This window comes from Helianthus annuus, chromosome 12 (assembly GCF_002127325.2).
Source record: "Helianthus annuus cultivar XRQ/B chromosome 12, HanXRQr2.0-SUNRISE, whole genome shotgun sequence".
Lineage (NCBI taxonomy): Eukaryota > Viridiplantae > Streptophyta > Magnoliopsida > Asterales > Asteraceae > Helianthus > Helianthus annuus.
The window spans coordinates 26,092,710-26,115,025 of NC_035444.2; the positions used below are offsets into that span (position 1 = coordinate 26,092,710).

The 22,316-nt window shown below is 35.1% G+C and overlaps 1 protein-coding gene across 1 annotated transcript; it reads left to right on the forward strand.

Annotated features, from left to right (window-relative positions):
• Nucleotides 1-3,575: 3,575 nt before the first annotated feature.
• Nucleotides 3,576-9,529, forward strand: LOC110943727. Its single transcript, XM_035981231.1, has 11 exons — nucleotides 3,576-3,648; nucleotides 3,743-3,781; nucleotides 3,879-4,082; nucleotides 4,147-4,191; nucleotides 4,297-4,476; nucleotides 4,653-4,907; nucleotides 4,990-5,428; nucleotides 5,516-6,447; nucleotides 6,549-7,766; nucleotides 7,866-8,998; nucleotides 9,080-9,529. Exons 1-11 carry the CDS (start codon nucleotides 3,576-3,578, stop codon nucleotides 9,527-9,529), a joined length of 4,968 nt encoding a protein of 1,655 aa, XP_035837124.1.
• Nucleotides 9,530-22,316: the final 12,787 nt, after the last annotated feature.

A 22,316-nucleotide genomic window follows, 5' to 3' on the forward strand; every position in this document is an offset into this window, starting at 1 on the left:
AGATAACGTCTTCTGGTGAGGTGAAACGTAATCTGCACGATGTTTATGATGTTGATGATACACTTGGATCTTCTTCAACAAAACGTCGTGTTAATGATGGGAAGGATGAATGCCCATATTCTGAAGGGGGTAACATGTTGATTCCAAAAATCGAGAAGTAGTTGATGTCTTTATATGTATGTTTTTATGGTGTTGAACTTAAGACAATTTGTTTTGTTTATGGACATGAGAGTATGGGGGTTTTTTAATGTTATTCTGAATAATCTGAGACAATTACGTGTGTCGGTTTTATCAATTACTTTTTGAAGTTATTTTGTGTTTGTTTTATCAATTACGTATTACGTTGTTATTACATTTTGAAGTTAGTATGTGTTGGTTTTACCAATTTCGTGTATTCTTATATTATTTTGTTTACTAACTTTGATATTTATAATACTTGTACCCAGTTAAAATTTTGTATTACAGACCTTTTTGATTTATATTACTAAGTGTGTTATAAAGATGTGTTTTTTATTTTCGTAATAGAACATTATCAATTATAATGTACTTATTTGATTGTGAATGCTCTTATACTAAGTATATTCTACCAGATGTTAATTCTGTGTTTGTAACGTTATTTTTTCTTTGTATATTTCACTAAACGTTAACTTTTTTTTTGTAATGTTATATCTCTTACTGTATAAAATTTATGTCAGTTATTTTTTTCTTAGGTATTTACGTATAAATAATCATTTTGTAAAGCATTCTACTCTCATTTTAAAGCAATTAAAATTTGATTACAAATCTTAAAATATACAATGTCCATTTTTTCTCATGTTCAGAAATCTTATGTTAAATTTTTAGATTTCAAACCTAAAAGAATTTAATAAGTTAGTCTTGATAACCGCTTTATTGGTATGTTTTATTGCAATTACATTTTTTTAAAGCACGTAATTAAACTGAGATTATGTTATATGATGGTCAACTATTATAAGCTATTTCTATTTTGAAATAAAATTCGTTGTATTGCAATTATTTGTCTATCAACTTTACAAAAAAAATCGTAATTTATTGTAGATTACATCTTAATTTGGAGGTTGTATTGCAAGTGAATTATTTAAGGTAAGTATTAAAATTATATGTTTCATATGGCATGATTATAAAAATAGTTTGATTTTAATTTAGTAGGTATCGTTTTTAAAACTTTAAATTCGGATTAACATAGTTGTTCACCAAGCGAAATTCTCTGCTAGAAAGTATAAGTTTGGTTGTATAAAAATATTCTTTATTAATTTCCAAATCCTTTCCTTCATTAACCATTTTTTAAAAACTTCAAGATTTTACAAATCGTATTCTATATTTTAGTTGTTTACCAAAAATGTTATCACCTTCTTCTATAAATACGGTTTTTATTTGTCTTCATCCTCATTCTAAATTGCTTTGCTATCCTGTAGATTTCTTCATCAAGGTATTTAGTTAAACATGTTTTTTCGATTATGTCATTATTGAAGATATGTGATACAGCACTTATTAATAATTTTTAGCTATATTTTTGTATTTACAATTATGTCTTCAAATCTGCGCAGTTATCATGTCTGCGAACACAGATATCTCATATGATTTATTTCTTAAAGATACAACCATCACTAATGTTGGGGACGTATGGGAAATATCAAAGGTATACGTGTATCTTCTTAAAGAACTATATTTTTTCTTTATAGTTAACAACTGATATCTTGTGTTACATATTTTCAGCCAAAAAGTGTTGTTATTGTTGGTACTGTTATTAGTGTTAACAAATGTTGGTATCATATGACATGCGCTAAGTGTTCACACGAAGCCACTTTGGAGGTGGAGGAACTTTTTGCACCTGATTGTTTTGATGATTTTCAGCAATTTGATGTTTATTACTGCTCCAATTATCAATGTTCTGAGAATACAGTTGAACCAGTTCCGAAGTTCAAAATTAATCTTGAAGTTGCTGATCAGTCGGATGATGTTGAGCTGATTTTGTTTCACGACCAGGCCGTTCAGCTTTTTAATAAATCGCCAAAACTTTTGATTGAAGAGAACAAAAAGGTTGGTATTAAAATTATATGATATAAAACACCATAGTTTGTTTATCATAACATTTTATACTTTTTATTAATGAAACCAAAATTTGACAGCACTTTCAATCTGACGATAGTATGAGGCTTCCAGAAGAAATAAAGTTAATTGTTGGGAAAGTTTTCGCTTTCAAGATAGAAGTCACGGAGTACAATTTGGTTCATTATGACGAGGTTTATGGAATTACCCATATAAGCGATGATGCAAACCTTATTGTTGAGATTAAGAACAAATTTGTTTCTCTAAAGGTTTTGAATTCATTTATGAAATTGAAGTTCCGTGAATATTTCATATAACTAATAATTTTTTTTATATTATTTTTTGCAGGATCAGAGAATGTCAATGGCAAACGATGTGTTAACGATGTGAAAGACATTCATGTGATTGAACACTCTGTTTCAACGAAGCGCAAGACCATCGGTTGAGATTACCATGTCCAATGTCTATCAGTTTTATTTATGAAATTTAATGCATTTTTCTTTTTTTCAATAATTACTATGAGTGTTTGTTGACGTACTATTATTTAATATTGGAATATTATTGAAATTTTTTTATGGTGTTTTCATTATGTTGTTCTATCATTTTCTTATACTTCTCAGTAATGAAAATGTTTAATGATAGTTGAATTTTATATACATATTCACATGATTAAAATTGAAGTTTATAATATTAATGATTTTGTAAAGTCAGATTGTAAAGTTAAGGATCAATCACTGCCAAATTTAACTACTATTCAATTTAATCAATGAAAACGTTATTATATTATCACAACTAACATTCATTCTTTAAGTATGTCCACACTGATTAACTAATAAATTGGCGATTAAATTAAAAGTAAATTGCTGTTTTTTTTTCAATTCATATAAGTAGACATTAGATTAAAGTACTAAATAAAGATTAGTAATAGTAATAATTAAAAAAATTGTTATACAAATTTTTAAAAAATACTTTAATGTCCACAAAGTAGTTATCTTATTAATGGTAAATCAATATTCTCAACCTAATCAAATTGTCAATTTCGGTTTAAATATCTTGTATACTAATTTAGGTAGTAATGATATTTAAAATTTCCAAACATATGTATCCATATTTTGGAAACGTACTGTTAGTATATTCGATGTTTACTTTTTCAAATGAATAATTATTTTTTTTTACATTTTTTTAAGAATAAAATATTATGGTAAGTTTAGTATGCCTAACAATATACTTAATTACATTCCATATTGACACACCGTTTACATAATGACTTATGTTTTTTACCCTATATATGTGTAGAATACAAATTTCTTGTGATCAAATTTCAATTATATTACCAATCTATCACAAGACTTCAATGACAAATTCAAGGTAATTGTTTTTTATCTATGTATCGATATATGTAATGTTTTGTATGATATCCATTTTCACAAATGATTCAAGGTATAACTGTTATCCATTTTACGTATACTACTTTGTTAATCCGATGCAGATATTGTTATTAATACAAGATGTCAAAGAGAACCTATAATCTTCGTTCATCAACATCATCATCTGGTAAATCCAAACCGTTTGATGTTAACAGTAAGTGTCTACTATGAAAGTTTTATAATTTTAAAAAATAATATACTACGTTTTTAGTTTTAATTTTAATTTTAATAATCATATATACATATAGGTGTTTTGGATAGAACTCCTCTGTCAAACATTTCAAATGGTAAGAGACTGGTGTTTAAATATAATATATAAGTTAGTATTTTTGTTTATTATGAAACGTTTAATATTTTTCTTTATGTGGTTTGTTCAATTTTAAGTGATTGATACCGGTGAAAGGCGAAGAATCAGAAAAAGAATACTTGAGAGTAAGAGGTCGAAGAATAAAAGTTCTTCTTCAAATGTTGGTGTGACAGGACGTGATAAAGAAAACTTATGTCACGTCTCTAATGTTACAAATCAAATAGATATGACAGTCCCTTATCAGAGCAGTGTAGATGCTACGCTATCTTCATATACTTATAGTAAGTGTAAATAAAATATTTAAACCACTCATAACTATGGGTATTTTTAATAATCCAATTATAGATATAGGTGATTTTGACAGAATTCCTCTTTCAGCCATTTCTACTGGTATGAATTTCTATGTGTGTTATTGAAAAATCATTTTATATGTTAACTTCTTTTTTTAAATGAGTAGTAATTTATTTATTTATATATTTGTTGGAGATTATTCAGTTATTGATACTGTAGAGAGACGAAGTATCCGAAAAGCAATAATTGACAAAAAGAAGGGAAAGAAAACAACGTCTACTTCAAACGTGGATGTCGGCATACGTGGGAAAGAAAACGTATCTCAAGTCTCTAATGTTATATATAATATAAATACGACAATCCCGTTACATGGAACTATGAATGGTATGCCTGCTTTACTTGATACATACTTATGTACATGATACTTTTTAATAATTTATATTAGTTTGTAACCGTAATACTAACACTGTATAGTTTAAGTTTTAATTATTTTGTTGTTCAATGTAGCCAGTTATTAATTAGGATATAATTTTTTATATCCTTTTTAATGTGTTCTCCAGGTACTGATAATTCGCAAAACAACGATGTTTCCGTATGTACCCCTGGCGTATATTCGATTAACTCAAATATATTGACATATACCAATTCCACCTCAACATCAAACAGAACATCACTTAGTAAGTTGTCAGCCGGAAAGCGCAAACTGAAGCACAAGTCACGTGATTTATCCGCAATAGTGATGCAAAGCTTGGAATCGGGTGATCCTAGCAATGCTGAAATTTTTGTTCCAGATCCTTATAAAGGAATTTCAAGTGGTATATTATTGTTATTATGTAATACTCACAGTAAATTAAGAATACTTAATAATTTTGCTAATCTATTTTTAAATTTATACAGATTACGTCGATCATGGTGATCAAGTTCTAATATGTGATATTTGTCATGCAAAGTTATGGACTTCTGAAGGTGGAAAAGGTCGATTGACATTGGGCAAGTTATCTTATAGTTTATGTTGTGGATATGGGAAAGTTGAGTTACCAAATTTAAAGGAGGCAAATCCGTCTTATCAAAATTTGTTCCACATGTCAGATCAAAGAAGCAAGTTCTTCTTAAAGAATATCCGACGATATAATAGTATGTTCTCTTTTACATCAATGGGTGGAAAGGTTGATTCGAAAATTAACAAGGGAAATGCTCCATTCGTATATCGAATTAGTGGTCAAAATTTTCATAGCTTAGGTAGTCTAAAACCACCTAATGGGAAGCAAGCTAAGTTTTCTCAACTGTACATATACGATACTGAGAACGAGGTATATAACAGACAAAGTGTATTGGGGTAAGTTAATCCTGTAAGTTGCGTTTTTTTTTCCTTTATTACATTTATATAAATATAGTTAATTTATTATTTTTATTTTCGTAACAGGCAACATGTAACTTTACATGAACAGGAGTTGGACGTCGAAATAATTGAATACCTTAGAGATTTTTTTGATTCCCATAATGAGTTGGTTAAATCTTACAGAATGGTACGAAACCATTTTCAACAAAATCCTGAAGCAAACCTTAAGCTCCGACTTATTTACAACAGAGACAAAGATGGAAGAACTTATAATCTGCCATCCTCGACTGAAGTAGCTGCTTTGATTGTCGACGATTTAGATTCTTCTGTTGATCGTCGTGACATTGTTGTTGAAACTCAATCTGGTATGCTTAAACGTATTAGTGAGTTACACCCATCATACCTGGCTCTCCAATATCCTATTTTTTTCCCGTTTGGTGATGATGGATATAGAATCGATATTCCTCATAGGGATGGTGTAACAACCAAGAAAAAAATACGACCAAAATGCACAATGCGGGAATTCTTTGCATATCGAATACAGGATCGCATTAGTGGTTATTCTTTGGTTTTAAACGGAAGAAGACTGTTCCAACAGTTTTTGGTAGACGCTTACACTATGGTTGAAAGTGAAAGGTTAAATTTCATACGTGGTAAGCAGAAGAATCTACGATCCGAGACATTTGAAAATTTACAGAAGTATAAGCACAAAGGTAAAGAAAATTTATCGAACACCGGTCAAAAGGTAATTCTGCCTTCTTCCTTTACTGGAGGGGCTCGGTTCATGCAACAAAACTACCTTGATGCTATGGCTTTATGTAAATGGTTTGGATACCCAGATTTTTTCATAACCATTACATGCAATCCTAAATGGCCTGAAATTTCAAGATTTCTTAAAGATACTTCAGTTAAACCAGAAGACAGACCAGATATACTATGTCGATTGTTCAAGATGAAGTTGGATTCAATGATTAAAGATCTAAAGGATAACAATTTTTTTGGTGAAATAAACGCAGGTGTGTATTTTATGTTATATATTTTATTTAGAGTATCTTTTTAATTGCACATAAATTAGATATGTTTAATTGCTAACACATAAACTTTTCAACTTATGCAGTTGTTTATACCGTTGAATTTCAAAAACGTGGCCTACCTCATGCACACATTTGTTTATTCATGAAAGTCGATCATAAACTTCCCACAGTAGATCATATAGATCCTTTTATTTCAGCTGAAATTCCAGACAAATCCGAGGATCCGCAGTTATACACACTTGTGTCTGAGTATATGATCCACGGTCCTTGTGGGAATGCTAACTTGAGCTGTCCTTGCATGGTTGACAAAAGATGTTCTAAACGATTTCCTAAAAAGTTTTCTGCTCAAACTATTATTGACTCAAGTGGTTTTCCGGTTTATCGAAGAAGAGATTGTGGCCGTACTGTTATAAAGAAAGGTGTTCAACTTGACAATCGAAGTGTTGTACCGTATAACAAAAGTCTATTAAGACGATACCAAGCTCATATTAACGTTGAATGGTGTAACCAAGCAGGCTCCATAAAGTACCTTTTCAAGTACATTAACAAAGGTCCTGACCGGGCTACCGCCGTTGTGTTTTGCGAAGCTGAAGGGACTAGCATTCAGAAACCAAAAGACGAAATAAAAGAGTACTACGATTGTAGATACATATCTGCTTGTGAAGCTTCTTGGAGAATTTTCTCCAACGAAGTGCATTATAGATATCCTGCTGTAATGAGGCTTCCTTTTCATTTACCTGGTCAGCATAATGTTGTATATGGTGCAGATGATGATATTGAAGATGTCTTGAGCAAACCATCTGTTGCTTCTTCGATGTTTTTGAAATGGTTTGAATTAAATCAACGTGATGACGAAGCATGTAAATTGACCTATGTCGAGTTCCCACAGAAGTATGTTTGGAATGTAAAAGATAGACGCTGGCAAATACGAAAAAGGTATCAAACTGTTGGTAGAATTCATTCCGTTTCAATTGCTGCTGGTGAACCTTATTATTTAAGGATTCTACTAAACAAAGTCAGGGGTCCCAAATCATTTGAAGATATTCGAACAGTTAATGGAGAGTTATTCCCCACTTTTAAAGACGCATGTTATGCAATGGGTCTTCTAGATGATGACAACGAATATGTTGAAGCAATTAAAGAAGCAAGTTTTGATGGTCATTGTCGGTATTTAAGAGCATTATTTGCCACAATGCTGTTAACAAATACTATAACAAGACCTGAATTTGTTTGGGATAAAACGTGGCATTTATTAGGAGACGATATTTTGTACAGACGTCGGAAAGAGACACGTATCCCTGGTAAATGAGTTATTTTATTTTGTCACCTATATGTTTTACAATAATATATATAATTTTTTCTAATTTTACAAATTTTTTTTTTTTTTTTGCTTTTCCTAGATTTAACGCTTCCTGAAGATCAGCTGAAGAATCAGATTTTGTTTGAAATTGAGAATTATTTAATTTCAAATGGTTCATCTTTAAGTAAGTTTACTACAATGCCTTATCCTGATCATCAGTCTTTACGTCAAATTACCAACCGTCTAATCAACGATGAATTATCCCAAGACACAAATCAGTTGCAAACTGAGTTTTCTCGTATGAAAGAATGTCTAACTGAAGAGCAGTCGAAGGTTTTTAATGAGATTATGCATGCAATCAATAGCCAAAATGGAGGGTTGTTTTTTGTATATGGTTATGGTGGAACTGGAAAGACTTTTTTGTGGAAGACATTGGCTTCTGCAATTAGATCTAAAGGACAGATTGTGTTGAATGTTGCATCGAGTGGTATTGCTTCGTTATTGCTATCTAAAGGAAGGACGGCACATTCTAGGTTTAAAATCCCCATTAACTTGACAGAAGACTCCATGTGCCACATTAAGCCAAACGATGATGTTGCTGACCTACTAAAAGAGGCAAAGTTGATTATATGGGACGAAGCCCCTATGGTCCACAAGCATGCTTTTGAGGCACTAGATAGAACAATGAAAGACGTTTTATCGTCTTCTATGGGTCACCAGTCTGAACTACCATTTGGCGGTAAAGTTATTGTTTTTGGTGGTGACTTTAGACAAATCCTCCCGGTCATTCCTAATGGTACTAGACAACAAATTGTCAATGCATCTTTAAGTTCGTCATATATATGGTCAGAATGCAAGGTGTTAAAATTAACAAAAAACATGAGGTTGACAGTTGGAGCTCAAACATCTAACGTTGAGTCTATTGAGAAATTTGCAAGATGGCTACTTGATATTGGTGAAGGAAACGTTGGTTCGGAAAATGATGGTGAAGCAGTTATAGAGATACCGGATGACTTAGCAATCACTGATTTGGACGATCCAATACAAAGTTTAATCGACTTTGTGTATCCTTCAATTTTAGAAAATTACAAAAAATCTGGATTCTTTTCTGAGAGAGCAATTTTAGCACCAAAAAATGAAGTTGTTCATGAAATTAATGATCGTTTACTTTCGTTATTTCCGGGTGAAGAAAAAGAGTATTTGAGCTCTTACAGTATCTGTCAAACTGAGCAAGTACTTGATTCTTTCCAACAAGATTTGTATTCGGCTGATAATTTGAATGCTCTCAAAATAGCCGGGTTACCTAATCATAAGTTGGTTCTTAAAGTTGGTGTTCCGGTAATGCTTCTTCGAAACATTGATCAACAAAGTGGTCTATGTAATGGAACTAGACTTCAAATAACCTTTCTTGGTAAACGAGTTATTGAAGCTGAAGTAATATCAGGTGGGAATATTGGTACTAGAGTTTATATTCCTAGGATTTCAATGATTCCTTCTGACAAGAAGATACCGTTTCAGTTTCAAAGAAGGCAATTTCCGTTATCAGTATGTTTTGCTATGACAATTAACAAAAGTCAAGGACAGTCTTTATCAAGAGTTGGGCTATATTTAAAGGATCCAGTTTTTAGTCATGGCCAGTTGTACGTTGCTTTATCGAGAGTGAAGACAAGAGAAGGTGTCAAAATTTTAGCGTACGATGCTGATGGTAAACCTTCTAAGCAGACATCAAACGTTGTTTACAAGGAGATTTTTGGTAACTTGTGATGTAATTTTGATTACATTTTTTTATTTAATACAGTAGACATTTGGTAGCATGTGATGTAATTGAATCAATGTATGTTTTCCAAATCTTCAAATCTATTTAACCATCGCGACAAATAATAAAAAATAATTAATAATATCCTAAAAAATAAATCAGCCCGTGGGTACCACGGGTGATAACCTAGTTGTATGATATTTGTGAACTTCAAGGGGCCTCCATTTTCCTAGGGCCTCAAGTTCTAAGAAAATATGTTATATTTTGGTAATTTTGGCTTTGAAATTGTTAACATTGAGGTTTATGATCTATAATTATGCGTATACAAAGATGATATATGAATAATAGATTCATAGCAATTTTTTTCGTTTATAAAAAGAGCCCCAATTTTGCTATCCGCTTTGGGCCTAGAAAAAATTAAAAATTTTTAAGCCGGCCCTGTGTAGAGGTGACCTTTTCCTGTCTTTTTAATGACAACTTAACCAAACGTCATAAATTTAAATATAACATATAGTTTCATAGGTTTGATAGTACCTGAATGCTTGAAATTTTTCACAAGATCGGTAAATAAGTTTAGTAAGTCGTATAATGCATGGGTGTTCGATTAATTGTTTAAATTAGTTTTCAGATTTACGTACCATGCTTCTAGTTTTGATTATACTGAAGTAGGATTAGGATCAAATACAAAGAATTATAATTGTAAGAAGTGTAATAAGGATTTATAAAGTGATTAGACCATGCGTAATGGTAAACAAGAATAATGCCCCCAACATGGGGCATTATGCGCCACGTGTCAGCCTAGTCATACTTTGGGCATTATAGAAAAATAGGTGTAGTGGGGCATTATCCCAATAATGCCCACTCAATCATTTGACAATTATTTTTTTTTTAAAATATAAAAGATAAAGTCTTCATTAATTTAAAATATAAATTACAATACTTGAAAAAAAATACAAAAAAAAAACAGAAAATTAAAAAAACCGAAAAAAAAAACAGAAAAAAAAGGAGGGGCGCCACTCAAGTAAGCCGCGTAACTTAAAAAGCTCGGGTCCATGTCTTGTAGGTTGTACGGGGTTTGCGGTTGGGTTGTGTTCGGGTTCGTGGGTCTTGCGGGGCCACCAAACGGGGGTCGGTATGGATGCATGCTTGTAAAAAAATAGGAGAAAGTGGAGGTTTTTTTATAAAGTAATAGAAGAGGGTGGGTGAGAAAGTAGTAGAAATTTTATAAAAAATTGGAGAAAATGGATTGATATATATATAGTGGGTAAAATTTAGAATTAAAAAAAAAAAATCACTTTTTGACCGTTGCCAACGGTCGAATTTTGGCCATCTTTCCAATTCACAGCGTTTTTAAAACCACGCCACCACCATTTTTTTTCAAAAAAAACGCCCGGAAACGCCCCATGTAATGGGGGTTCCGGCGTTATCCGGCGTTTTTTTGCAATTTTTTTTAAAAAAAACGCCCCGTTACGGGGGGTCTAAGTGTCCAATAACCTAAAAAAACCAACTACAAAGAAAAAAAAAAAAAAAAACCCTTAAACATCCACCACCACCAAAAACCTAAACCCCCATCACCCACCCGCCCCCATCACCCACCCCCTCCCCCCCCCCCCAAAAAAAAAAAAAAAAAACTTTTTTTTTTGCCGAGGAAGGGGGGTGGGGGTTTAGGTTTTTGGGTGGTGGTGGGGGTGGGTGTTTAGTTTTTTTTAGATTGTTTTTTAGGTTTTGGGGGTGGGGTGTGTGTGTGGGGGGGGGGTTAGGTTTTTTTTTTTTTTTTTTTTTGGGAGGGGGGTTAGGTTTTTGGGGTTTTTTTTGGTGACGTATAGTTTTTTTTTTGTTTTTCTTTGCGGGGGGGGGGGGGGGGGGTTTAGGTTTTTTGGGGTTTTTTTGGTGAGGTATAGTTTTTTTTTTTTTTTTTTAGGGGGGGGGGGGGGTTAGGTTTTTGGGTGGTGGTGGGGTGGGGTGGGGGCGGGTGTTTGGGTTTTGGATGGTGATGTAGTGGGTTTAATTTTAAGTTATTGAACACTTGTCACTCTATAAATCCTTCTTACACTTCTTACAATTATAAAGCCTTTGTAGAAGAACTTGACCCTACTGAAGTAAATGCACGTATAACTAATTATAGTATTCAAATTTAAACGTATGATATATTTAGGAATTCCATAAACATTACGTATTTGAAACATGTCATTGAGTTTTCTGTGTTGAATTATAGTTTTATAGAGTTTTCTAGAAAGTACTATTTTTCGATTACAACTTATTAAGTATGATATGGTTTGGAAATTACTAAACTAGAGTTAACTAGAGTTTTATAACTATTTAAGCATACATCCTCAAGGGATATTATATGATGGTAAGGCGTGTCTCTTAAATTAAATATATTTATTATATTTAGTTATATGACCATTATAATCATTATACATATATTAAAAATACAATAAAATAAACAGTAAATAAGCCTCAGTATAAAACCCTATACCTACTACACCCCCACACACCACCAATTACACGTGAGAAAGAACAATCAGAGAGATCAGAAAGGAGAGAGAGAACAGTAGCCGGCCATATCCCCGTGTGTGTGCCGGAACGGCGGCGTCGCCTATCACTGGTGGTGTGGTGGTGACTAGAGAGATTATCTGTAACAACCCGGCTTTTTGAAGTCAAAGTACAAGTCAAAGTCAAACATAAAGGAAGAAAAGATTGCTAACTCGATCTATCATTCCTTGCTTAATTATTACTTGTACTCTCGAACCCTGATAATCGATGTGCTATTTACGCTATGGTTGTTTTTACGATTTGTATTATGCGACGTAACAACGCGATAAACGCAATTAAACGCTATCTACTTAACGCTAATCTACATAAAGTTATCTCATCGCAATCGCATCGCAACTTGAATCGCAGTTCTGGATATTGTTTTACGTGTGTGTGAAATTATGTGTTACTTGTGCATGACTATATATGTTAAAGGTGTTATTCGAAAACGCAATCGCAACTTTATCACAATGCAATCTCATCGCGAACTGGAAACGCAAGATTACTTATGTTGTTGTATGCTATTTGTGTAACTATTTTTTAAAACTATCGCAACGCTTATTCGACACTCGCTTAAACGCGTCGCAACGCTCAACGCACGAAACGGAAGTCGGAAACTGTTGGGATTGAACCCTATCAGAGGAACAGATAATGTAAAGCCAAAACCTGATCACAACAATGGATTCACAATAAGCAGAAGTTTACTCTAAACTCTCCCCTTGACAGTGGTTATCTAACAGCTGATGGATCTTAAGTGCTGCTCAACTACAACAACTGATAAACCAAACTCTGATGATTATCCAACGACTGCTGAAGACAAACACTGATGCTCTATCTACTGCTGTTTCCTAAGTACTGCTGAAGACTCAAGCACTGCACTCTCAAAGACTGATCACCTTTGAAGAATGCACTGAAGATTCAACATTTGTGCTCAGGCTACAACAGTGGAACGTGAAGCAGTAGTTTTCCTTAGCTTTGCATTTTACTACTTATCAGATGTTACATGTCAGTAGTTTGTATAGAACAGTGTTTATAGTTTGTTAGGTCGTTAGATGTCACTATCATGGTGACGTCAGCTGAAGCTCATCAGTAGTTTGGTTTGCCTATAAATATGACAGTATTCTGTACTGTTATACTTGATCGTTTTGAGTGAGTTCTTCTCCTCAATTCAATCCTTTCATCTTGTGCAACCAGCTCTGGTGTATCAGGCTGAGGGGGAGTTTAGATTGTAAGCTTGCATTGTAATCTTTTGTTTTTGTGTAAATATTTTGACTCAATGAAAAGCAATTGTTTATCAATCTATACTTTCCTTTGATTGTGTTTACAAAGTTTGCTACTCATTTCCGCTGCACTCATATCATTTCATATGTTCTGATTAATCGTTTTATGCAAACAAACACAATCATGATGGCCCCAGATCCTAACAATTGGTATCAGAGCCTGGACAGTCAAATTCGATCTAACAATCAATTTGACATAACAGTTCAGCTCAAAAGTTATTGATACTAAAGGATTGGTTGTATTCAGTTGAAAAACAGAGTAACGAGTGAATCATGGTCAAAATGGTTATTCAAAAACTCTGTAAATCAACCAAGATGTCATATGACATACAAATCTCACACAACAAGTGTTTTCATGCATATGTCACTCATAGTTTTCAGATCTGCAAAATATCTGATAAACTATGGGATCATTCGATGTTTTCAAAATTGATTTCAATTGTTGTTTTGATATTTGTGATGTTTTCAATACACACTAAAGTATGGACCTCAGTTCAGCAAAATTTGTGTTCATCTAAAACACTAAGAATATTGCTGACATAGAAAAGAGGGAATAAAACTTTAGTCAAAATCTCTCATGTGCTCAAAGGCAAGTTGAGTACCTTCAAAAGGACCAAATCGACTTTGTCTAAAACACATTGAGAAAATAAGGTGTCAAAACTGTCCTAATCATAGGTAATGTGAGATCTGTAATAAAACATGATCGAATATGGTCAGATCTCTCAAAACATTGCTTCAAAGTGATTATGGACAAAGTATGTTCAGAATATAATCTCCTAGTGAGTATTTCTGAACATATGAATAAAAAGGATAAAAAGGGAAAAGTAAAATGAACAAATCTCAAAGTGTGGCTATCTCAAAAACTTTTGAAATCAAAAGAAAAGAATATAAGCATAAAACACTTTTGAGGTTTAAAAGTTAGATCATCAGTGGTCATCATCATGCAACTGTGTGCATTCATCAATGCAGAAATTGTTCTGGTAACAATGGCATCTCCAGTGATTATGATTAAAAGAAACTTTCAATCAATTGACAAGAAAATGACCTAAACAATGGTCAAAATAACTTGAGAATAATATGATCATGAATCTACTGGAAAATTGTCGGATCCTTTTGATTATTTTCAAAACTTCCTTTGATTTTTGTTAAGGTGTTTTCCTCTAAAATAAAAACCAGATGTATTTTTTTTAATATATTATGATCTTTTACTCATTTTTTATAGTAAAAGTTCATATCTGGTCTGGATGCAATTACCTTATTTTTGTGTGTAATTACTATCCCTAAAACCGGTCAAAAGGAAATGACACACATATCAAGGTCATGTTAAGCTCAAGTTTGGTAGTAATAGATTAAAAATTGATTGCAAATTAATTCTGAACTACAGAGATACTCATGTTCTAGTTCAAGTAATTAGAAGCAAAATGAGTTGTTTAGTAGTAAAAAGGACTCATCATCTGGGATGCTAAACCACTGTCTGAAAAATAGACAGATGGTAAAACCTTGAACAAAATTTCTGAAGATAACTGCTGACAATTTAATCTTGATATTATACATCTAAAATGTGTGATGTTAAGAATAGCATTTCTGGTACTCAACAGATGATAGACAAGAGATTGTGCTTTTACAAGAACAAATCATTTTCTACATCTGAACAAACAGGTGCTAAAAGTTTTTGTTAAAAGTCAAAACACTGCTGCACAAACAGTTGTTAAAAATGATTCTCATTTTTTTTATCCACTGTTGTATCTAAAATGCTGTTGTGCCTTAACATCTGCTCTCTAAAGTCTGTCCACTGCTAAAGTGTCAACCTCTGTTCTTCAAAAACACTGATGTTTAAAATCTTTGTTTCATCCACTGATACATCCACTGTTTCATTTCATTACAGTTGTAACTACTGATGATTATTTCATCAGTAGTTGTCAAAACAGCTGTCCTCCATTATTTACCATTCCATCAGATGTTTGACACGTGGTCAGTTTTTAGCCTTCAGATCAAAATAACCGCTACCACATCAGAAATCACTTTTTCCCTAAATAAAACCCTGATTAAGTCCAAACAGAGGATTACACTGTCGAATTGAATTCCAAACATTCTCTTCACAAAGCAGTTTCCCTCTCATAACTCCAAAAATCTTCTTCGATCTTTTTCATAATAATGACGAAACCAAAATCGAAGCCATCTGCAAAATCAAAATCAAAACCATCATCTTCTTCCACAACAGCAGAGGCCACTCAAATGGCTGCTGTAACCACGAAGATTCGTTACAAAGCTCCACACAACTATGTAGGTATTCTCACAAAACCTACTGATAACCACACCTTCGACTCCATCCTTGACATCCTTTCTGCGTCAAAGTACAAAACTTTGATAACAGCAGACGCTCCTATTTACCTTGATACCCAGAGAGAGTTCTGGAAAAATGCCATCCTTGAAAAACAAGGAGATATCATCGCCGCCATCAACTCCTCGATACAGGGTAAGAAGGTACAAATCTCACCAAAATCCATTTCTGAAACCTTTAAACTCGATGATTTGAAAGGAAAAACCTCTTTTACTAAAGACGAGTTGGTAAAGGATTTCATGAACAGGGGCTATGCAGAACAACCAAATAGGGATACCCTACAAAAGGGTTACTTCCCTTCTGCACCCAGATTTTTATTCCACACACTGCTCATGTGTGTTTCTAATAAAACAACGTCTTTTAATGAGATACCAACGAAAATCCAATGCCTGGGGTATGCAATTTTAAACGATAAAAACTATAACTACTCCCAGGAGATATTTGATGATTTGGTAAAGAACGTTGATAATAAAGCATTTCTGCTCTTTCCAAGATTTCTAAGCTACTATTTTGAACAAAAATTTGTTGAGAAAGATGCAGAATTGCCCAAACAAGGTGTCTCATTCAAAATAAACTGTTTAACAATTGAAACATTTTCAAGAATGATGGCACCAATAAAATTAAAAACAAAGGAGGCTGAGCAGGTTTTAGAAACTGCTACTGATCCTCAAGCAACCACTGTTGAGCCCACTGCTCCAGGTGATCAAAGTAGCACACCCACTGCTTTGAAACCAACACCTGCCACCAAAAAGCCCAAAAGAAAAACATCCAGAAAACCCACCAAACCCACACCAAAGGCAACTCTGGAAGATGAGATCCCAGAGTCAATGCCAGTGACAACACAAAAGTCACACGAAACCACTGCTGCTACTTCCTCACAGCAGATGGAAGAAAGATCTCAACCTCAACCTCAAACTCCTCCTGCATCCTCACAAAAGGATCAGGTTGTAAGCACAGGGACACCAAATTATGAAGCTCTGTATCCACTCGGATCCATCTTCCACAGTCCTGATCCCAAGGACATGTCTCTTTCAACACCCATACCCTCACCAATCATATTGCCACAATCAATAATACCTCTGTTGCATGCAGTTGATATGGCACAGACACAAACCAGTTCCTCTCTATCACCTATTACTGAGAGTATACCTCCACAAGTGACTGGGTCTGATGCTCATACCTCTGCTAACCCAGCAACAGCTGAGGAGGTTACACCCCCTGAGTTACAAGTAACTCTCGGTGGTAGTTCAAGTGGAGCAGCAACTACAACTGATGGATCAACAGATCTTCAGTTGGACAGTTGTTACATTACTAAGACTCCCTTGAAGGCAATTTCTTCCATGGCAACATCGGTAACCACCAGTAAGTTATCTTTAATTGCTGGTAACATCAAAGGTTTATCGGTTGCTGAAGAAAGAAGTCCCCAGTACCAAGAAAAAGGGGCATCAATGGATGATTTTTGGGACTCTGTTCCTAAGTCACACATTGATACAACCACCACTGGTGGGGATTCAGATGATCCTGTTAATTCAGGTGATGATTCAAAATACAATGAATTGACGGCCAGAGTTGAAAATCTGGAATCTTCTGTTGCCGAGATAAAAGATATGGTGCAGCAGCTGTTAGAAGCTCAAAAAGCCCAATCAACTGTTCCTCCTGCTCAAGCACCTGCTCCACAAGCATTTGCTGCAAATGAGCTTTGGAATATCTTCCAGCCCATGCTTGAACAACAGCAACAAATGGCTGCTAAAAAGCATGCTAATCAAGTACAAATGCTGACCAACATGGTGGAATCTCGGTTCAAAGACACTCAAGCAGACATCAAGGCTATAAAAGCTAGCATACAAAAGACTGCTTAGAGTGAGAAAGTTCCATCTGCCATTTTCTTCATGGATACACCCCTGGCAGATAATGCCAAAAAGGGGGAGAAAATCAAGCTGAAAAAGAAAGGTATAGAAGATGGGTTGTACATTGAACCAGAAACACCCAAAACCTCAAAAACTTCAACTCAAACAGCTGATACAACAGCAGTTACAAAAACTACTGTCTGTAGCCAAACAGCTGCCATCTCATCAACACACACACCTCCAACACACACCACCTCAACACAAATCACCACAACTACTGTTTCACCACCACCACCTGTGTCCACAGCACAAAAACCTTCATCAAAACCAATAACCACCAAACCATCATCATCTAAAATCATACCACCACTGCCTCCTGCCATAAAGCAGAAGACAGCAGATGTTACAACATTTGCTGTAATGACAACAGTGATTGAAACACCAGTTGTTTCAACCACTGTTAGTCAATCACAATCACAAACCACTGCCATCAAATCTCAAACCACTGATCCACCCAAAACATCATCAGCCTCTCCTATATTAAAAAGGAGAAGGGTTTTCATTCCTGATGATGATTCACCACCACCATCACCACCATCCCCTGCTCAAAAGCAGAAGACATCTGCTGACATATCAGCAGTTGTAATGACAACAGTGGATGAAACACCAGTTGTTTCAACCACTGTTGGTCAAAAATCCACCACTGATCTCATTACTCCAACACCACAACCTACAAAGCTTCTCAAAAGAAAAAGAGAAACAGCACAGGCTGCTGATGAAAAGTATGATCCTGTTGCGGCTAAGTATCCATTGGAATTAGAAGCTGTGAAAAATGAGATGAAGCAGTTTTACACCATAGATGATCTTACAAAAAGGAAATTTCCTTCTCTCATAGGCTTCATAATTCCAGAAAACATGAATGAATATCTTGAAACAAAAGGAAGACAAGCAAGGATAAGAGCCAAAGTTGAATGCAAGGATCAAGGCGATGAAGCCATTCTGAAAAAAAGGGAATTCCTGCTCAACATGGTCAAACAAATAGCAGAATATGCAAGTGAATTGAACAAAGAGGTGTCAAGTTTATTTCCTGAAGCAGAACAACGAAATGAATTAAGAAAGGAATATCTTGCATACATAATGAAAGAAAAGTTCTATTCTGCTGAAGAAACAGAGTTCAAAGACTGGCCAATCATTGCATTGAAGCTTGAAGCTGACAGAATTGAAAAGATTAAACTTGATCCACGGAAGAAAAAGACAGCTCCAAATTGGAATAAATACAACAAATTCATAGCTGATCTTATTTCCGAGCATAAAAGAAAGAAGCAGGAGTTGGTGGATGGAAAGGTGGATACTGCGGAGGCCATAGAAAAATGGTCAAAGCAGCAAATTGATGAAGTTTATGAAAGGCTTGAGAAGCAGAGGTTGAAAACCTCTAACCCTCCCAAAAAGTCTGACTGCAAAAAAGCTGCAGGAGCAAGTCAAAATTTTTGAAACACAGATCAGCACAGCAGAAGATTTTGTCACAAAATTGAGAAAAGAAAAGAAAGAAATGCTATCTGCTGGAGTAGAAAATAACAAAGAAGCTGAACAGATAGAAGAAGCTATGAAGAAAATAGCTTCAGATAAAGAAAGATTGGCAAAACTACAAGCCCTTGCCAAAAAGGTCAAAGTAGTAAGCCAAAAGTCATCAGCAGGTGTCACAAACAGTGAGCTCATTGACAAAGAAGTTGAAGCAGACATAGCTGCAGCCAATAAGATTATTGAACAAGCATTCATACGAGTGTCTGAAGCTCATGATACTTCTTTTCCAGGCCAATCATTTCAAGTTCATCAGTAAATAAACCTCTCCCAAGAAACCCATTTGGTTTTAAAATACTAAAGTGGCTCTCTGATCAAAAGACCCATGTATTGACTCTGATCAGAACCAATGGAGAAGTGAGACATATATCAAGGAATCAAGCACTAGGCCTAAGTGTTGAAGATCTACAAGATCTCCTTGAGCTCTCACTGTGCAGGGATGAGGATGATACAAGTTCCAAAGAATTTGAAGAAGAATTTAAAAGAAAAGCAAAGGAACGTCTGATGAAGAATAAAAGATCCTGAATAAAGACAGGTTTTGGCATTATCTATTCCAGGGGGAGATTGTTGGGATTGAACCCTATCAGAGGAACAGATAATGTAAAGCCAAAACCTGATCACAACAATGGATTCACAATAAGCAGAAGTTTACTCTAAACTCTCCCCTTGACAGTGGTTATCTAACAGCTGATGGATCTTAAGTGCTGCTCAACTACAACAACTGATAAACCAAACTCTGATGATTATCCAACGACTGCTGAAGACAAACACTGATGCTCTATCTACTGCTGTTTCCTAAGTACTGCTGAAGACTCAAGCACTGCACTCTCAAAGACTGATCACCTTTGAAGAATGCACTGAAGATTCAACATTTGTGCTCAGGCTACAACAGTGGAACGTGAAGCAGTAGTTTTCCTTAGCTTTGCATTTTACTACTTATCAGATGTTACATGTCAGTAGTTTGTATAGAACAGTGTTTATAGTTTGTTAGGTCGTTAGATGTCACTATCATGGTGACGTCAGCTGAAGCTCATCAGTAGTTTGGTTTGCCTATAAATATGACAGTATTCTGTACTGTTATACTTGATCGTTTTGAGTGAGTTCTTCTCCTCAATTCAATCCTTTCATCTTGTGCAACCAGCTCTGGTGTATCAGGCTGAGGGGGAGTTTAGATTGTAAGCTTGCATTGTAATCTTTTGTTTTTATGTAAATCTTTTGACTCAATGAAAAGCAATTGTTTATCAATCTATACTTTCCTTTGATTGTGTTTACAAAGTTTGCTACTCATTTCCGCTGCACTCATATCATTTCATATGTTCTGATTAATCGTTTTATGCAAACAAACACAATCATGATGGCCCAGATCCTAACAGAAACCAACTCACCGAAGCCCTTCGATCGAATGACCCTTCGATCGAATGGTCATCCGACCAGATGACCATCCGATCGGATGGCCATCCGATCGAAAGGCCCTCCGATCGAACCACTCCACACCGCCTCTTCTCCTCTTCACCTATAAATATTCGCATGTCACATCACTGTTCATGATGTGACAGCTCTCGTCCTACCCACGCACTCTCAGGCCGCTTTTCACTCGATTCCTCACGATTCTTGTAAGTTTTCATCCCAAATCTTGTACTTCCTTGATCTACACACACTTCCTCATCATCTTCTCCATCAAATCACAACTTTTAACCATGAAATCACCTGATTTCGGGCTGTTCAATGATGACGTCATCACGGGTTTGCATGAACTTCGGAGAATGACTTCATTCCAGCAAGAATGATCCGAATCTAACAGATTTCTACAATGTTTAAACACTGATTTCACCTAATCTAAACATTTTTCAAGTGTTTCAAACTTTTCTTCAAACATTCTTCGCTTTTCACTCAAAACCGATAGAATCTGAGCTCGTTCAGGCCTTCTACTCATTCTTTAGTGAAGTGTCGGTTTGAGAACCGATTACTATCGAAGAGACAAACGATTCACGGGTTGAACATGAAACACCATCATGAACAGCCGGTTCGGTCCGAACGGGGTGATTCCCGTCCGACCGGATGAGTTGGACCTGATGGGGTTTCTGTTGTTTGACACGTTGTCATACCGTCTCGATTCAATCACAATATTTTCTAAACTTAACTGATTTTACCAGTTCTCAAAACGAAGAGGTTGCCAAACGAATTGTCGTCCGATCGGATCACCATCCGATCGAACGACTATTTGACCGGGTGACTTGTGATTTTTCAAACACTTAAACTATTTTGCATAATTCTTTGTAACTACCACTCAAACGAATCATCATCCGATTGGACGGCCATCCGTTCGGATGACCATCCGACCAGATGACCATCCGACCGGTTGACTGGACAAATAGAGATACTTCTCATCTTTTAAAATGCTACAACGAAAACTTCAAAGTTCAATAAATACACAAACACATCCTTCCCAAATGAACAACCCTCCGACTGAATGGTCATCTGTCCGGACGGTCATCCGATCGGATCACTATCTGTTCCTCATCTCACCGACACGCTGTTTAACGCACCGTTTAACACTTATACTGTCGTTATCTGATCAGGCTAACTCTCAAGCGCTCCCTTCAAACCAAGCTTGTGTTATTTATTTCACACGAACTGTGAGTATACTCAAACCCTTTTTGCTTTACGTTCTTTTGGGTGTTACATAAGTTACTTATATCAAATCACATCTATCACACAATGCAAACACTTTTATACGCTAACCGCTTTGCATGTTATACATGTTATTCGATGAATGCTTGTATGTTAGGTTTACACAGTGATTGTTGTCTGATACCTTAGCAACGATAGTACTATAGTTTGGACTCAGCACCTGTCATGGACAGGGGGTTGTTAAGGGCTTTGCTTCACGTGTCACAGTGGTGATATGTGTTACGCTTTCTACAACTCACAGTCATGTCTGTGCATATTTCATTGTCGATAACTTACATGCTTCATGCATTGCTACGTGTTACATGCTGGTTATGCGTAAACCGCTTTTCGCTACTATTATACTATTAAACGTGTATGCTCACTGTTATGGGTCATTTTCTGAGCGTACATATCTTGATCAATATCCTGCTTCTAATTGTTTATTTGTGACCAGGATACTGGACGGGGATATTGCTAACATCCTAGGCGATATCCTGAGGTTGATTTAATTAACCACGTGCAGGTTAAAGGCTGGGGTTTGCTA

Bases quoted from the DNA above. Each gene is read 5' to 3' on its own strand.
- LOC110943727 (XM_035981231.1), top strand. From the start codon at position 3,576: ATGTCAAAGAGAACCTATAATCTTCGTTCATCAACATCATCATCTGGT. The intron at 3,782-3,878 runs GTAAGAGACTGG...TTCAATTTTAAG, and splicing joins TCTGTCAAACATTTCAAATG to TGATTGATACCGGTGAAAGG. The intron at 5,429-5,515 runs GTAAGTTAATCC...TTTTCGTAACAG, and splicing joins AACAGACAAAGTGTATTGGG to GCAACATGTAACTTTACATG.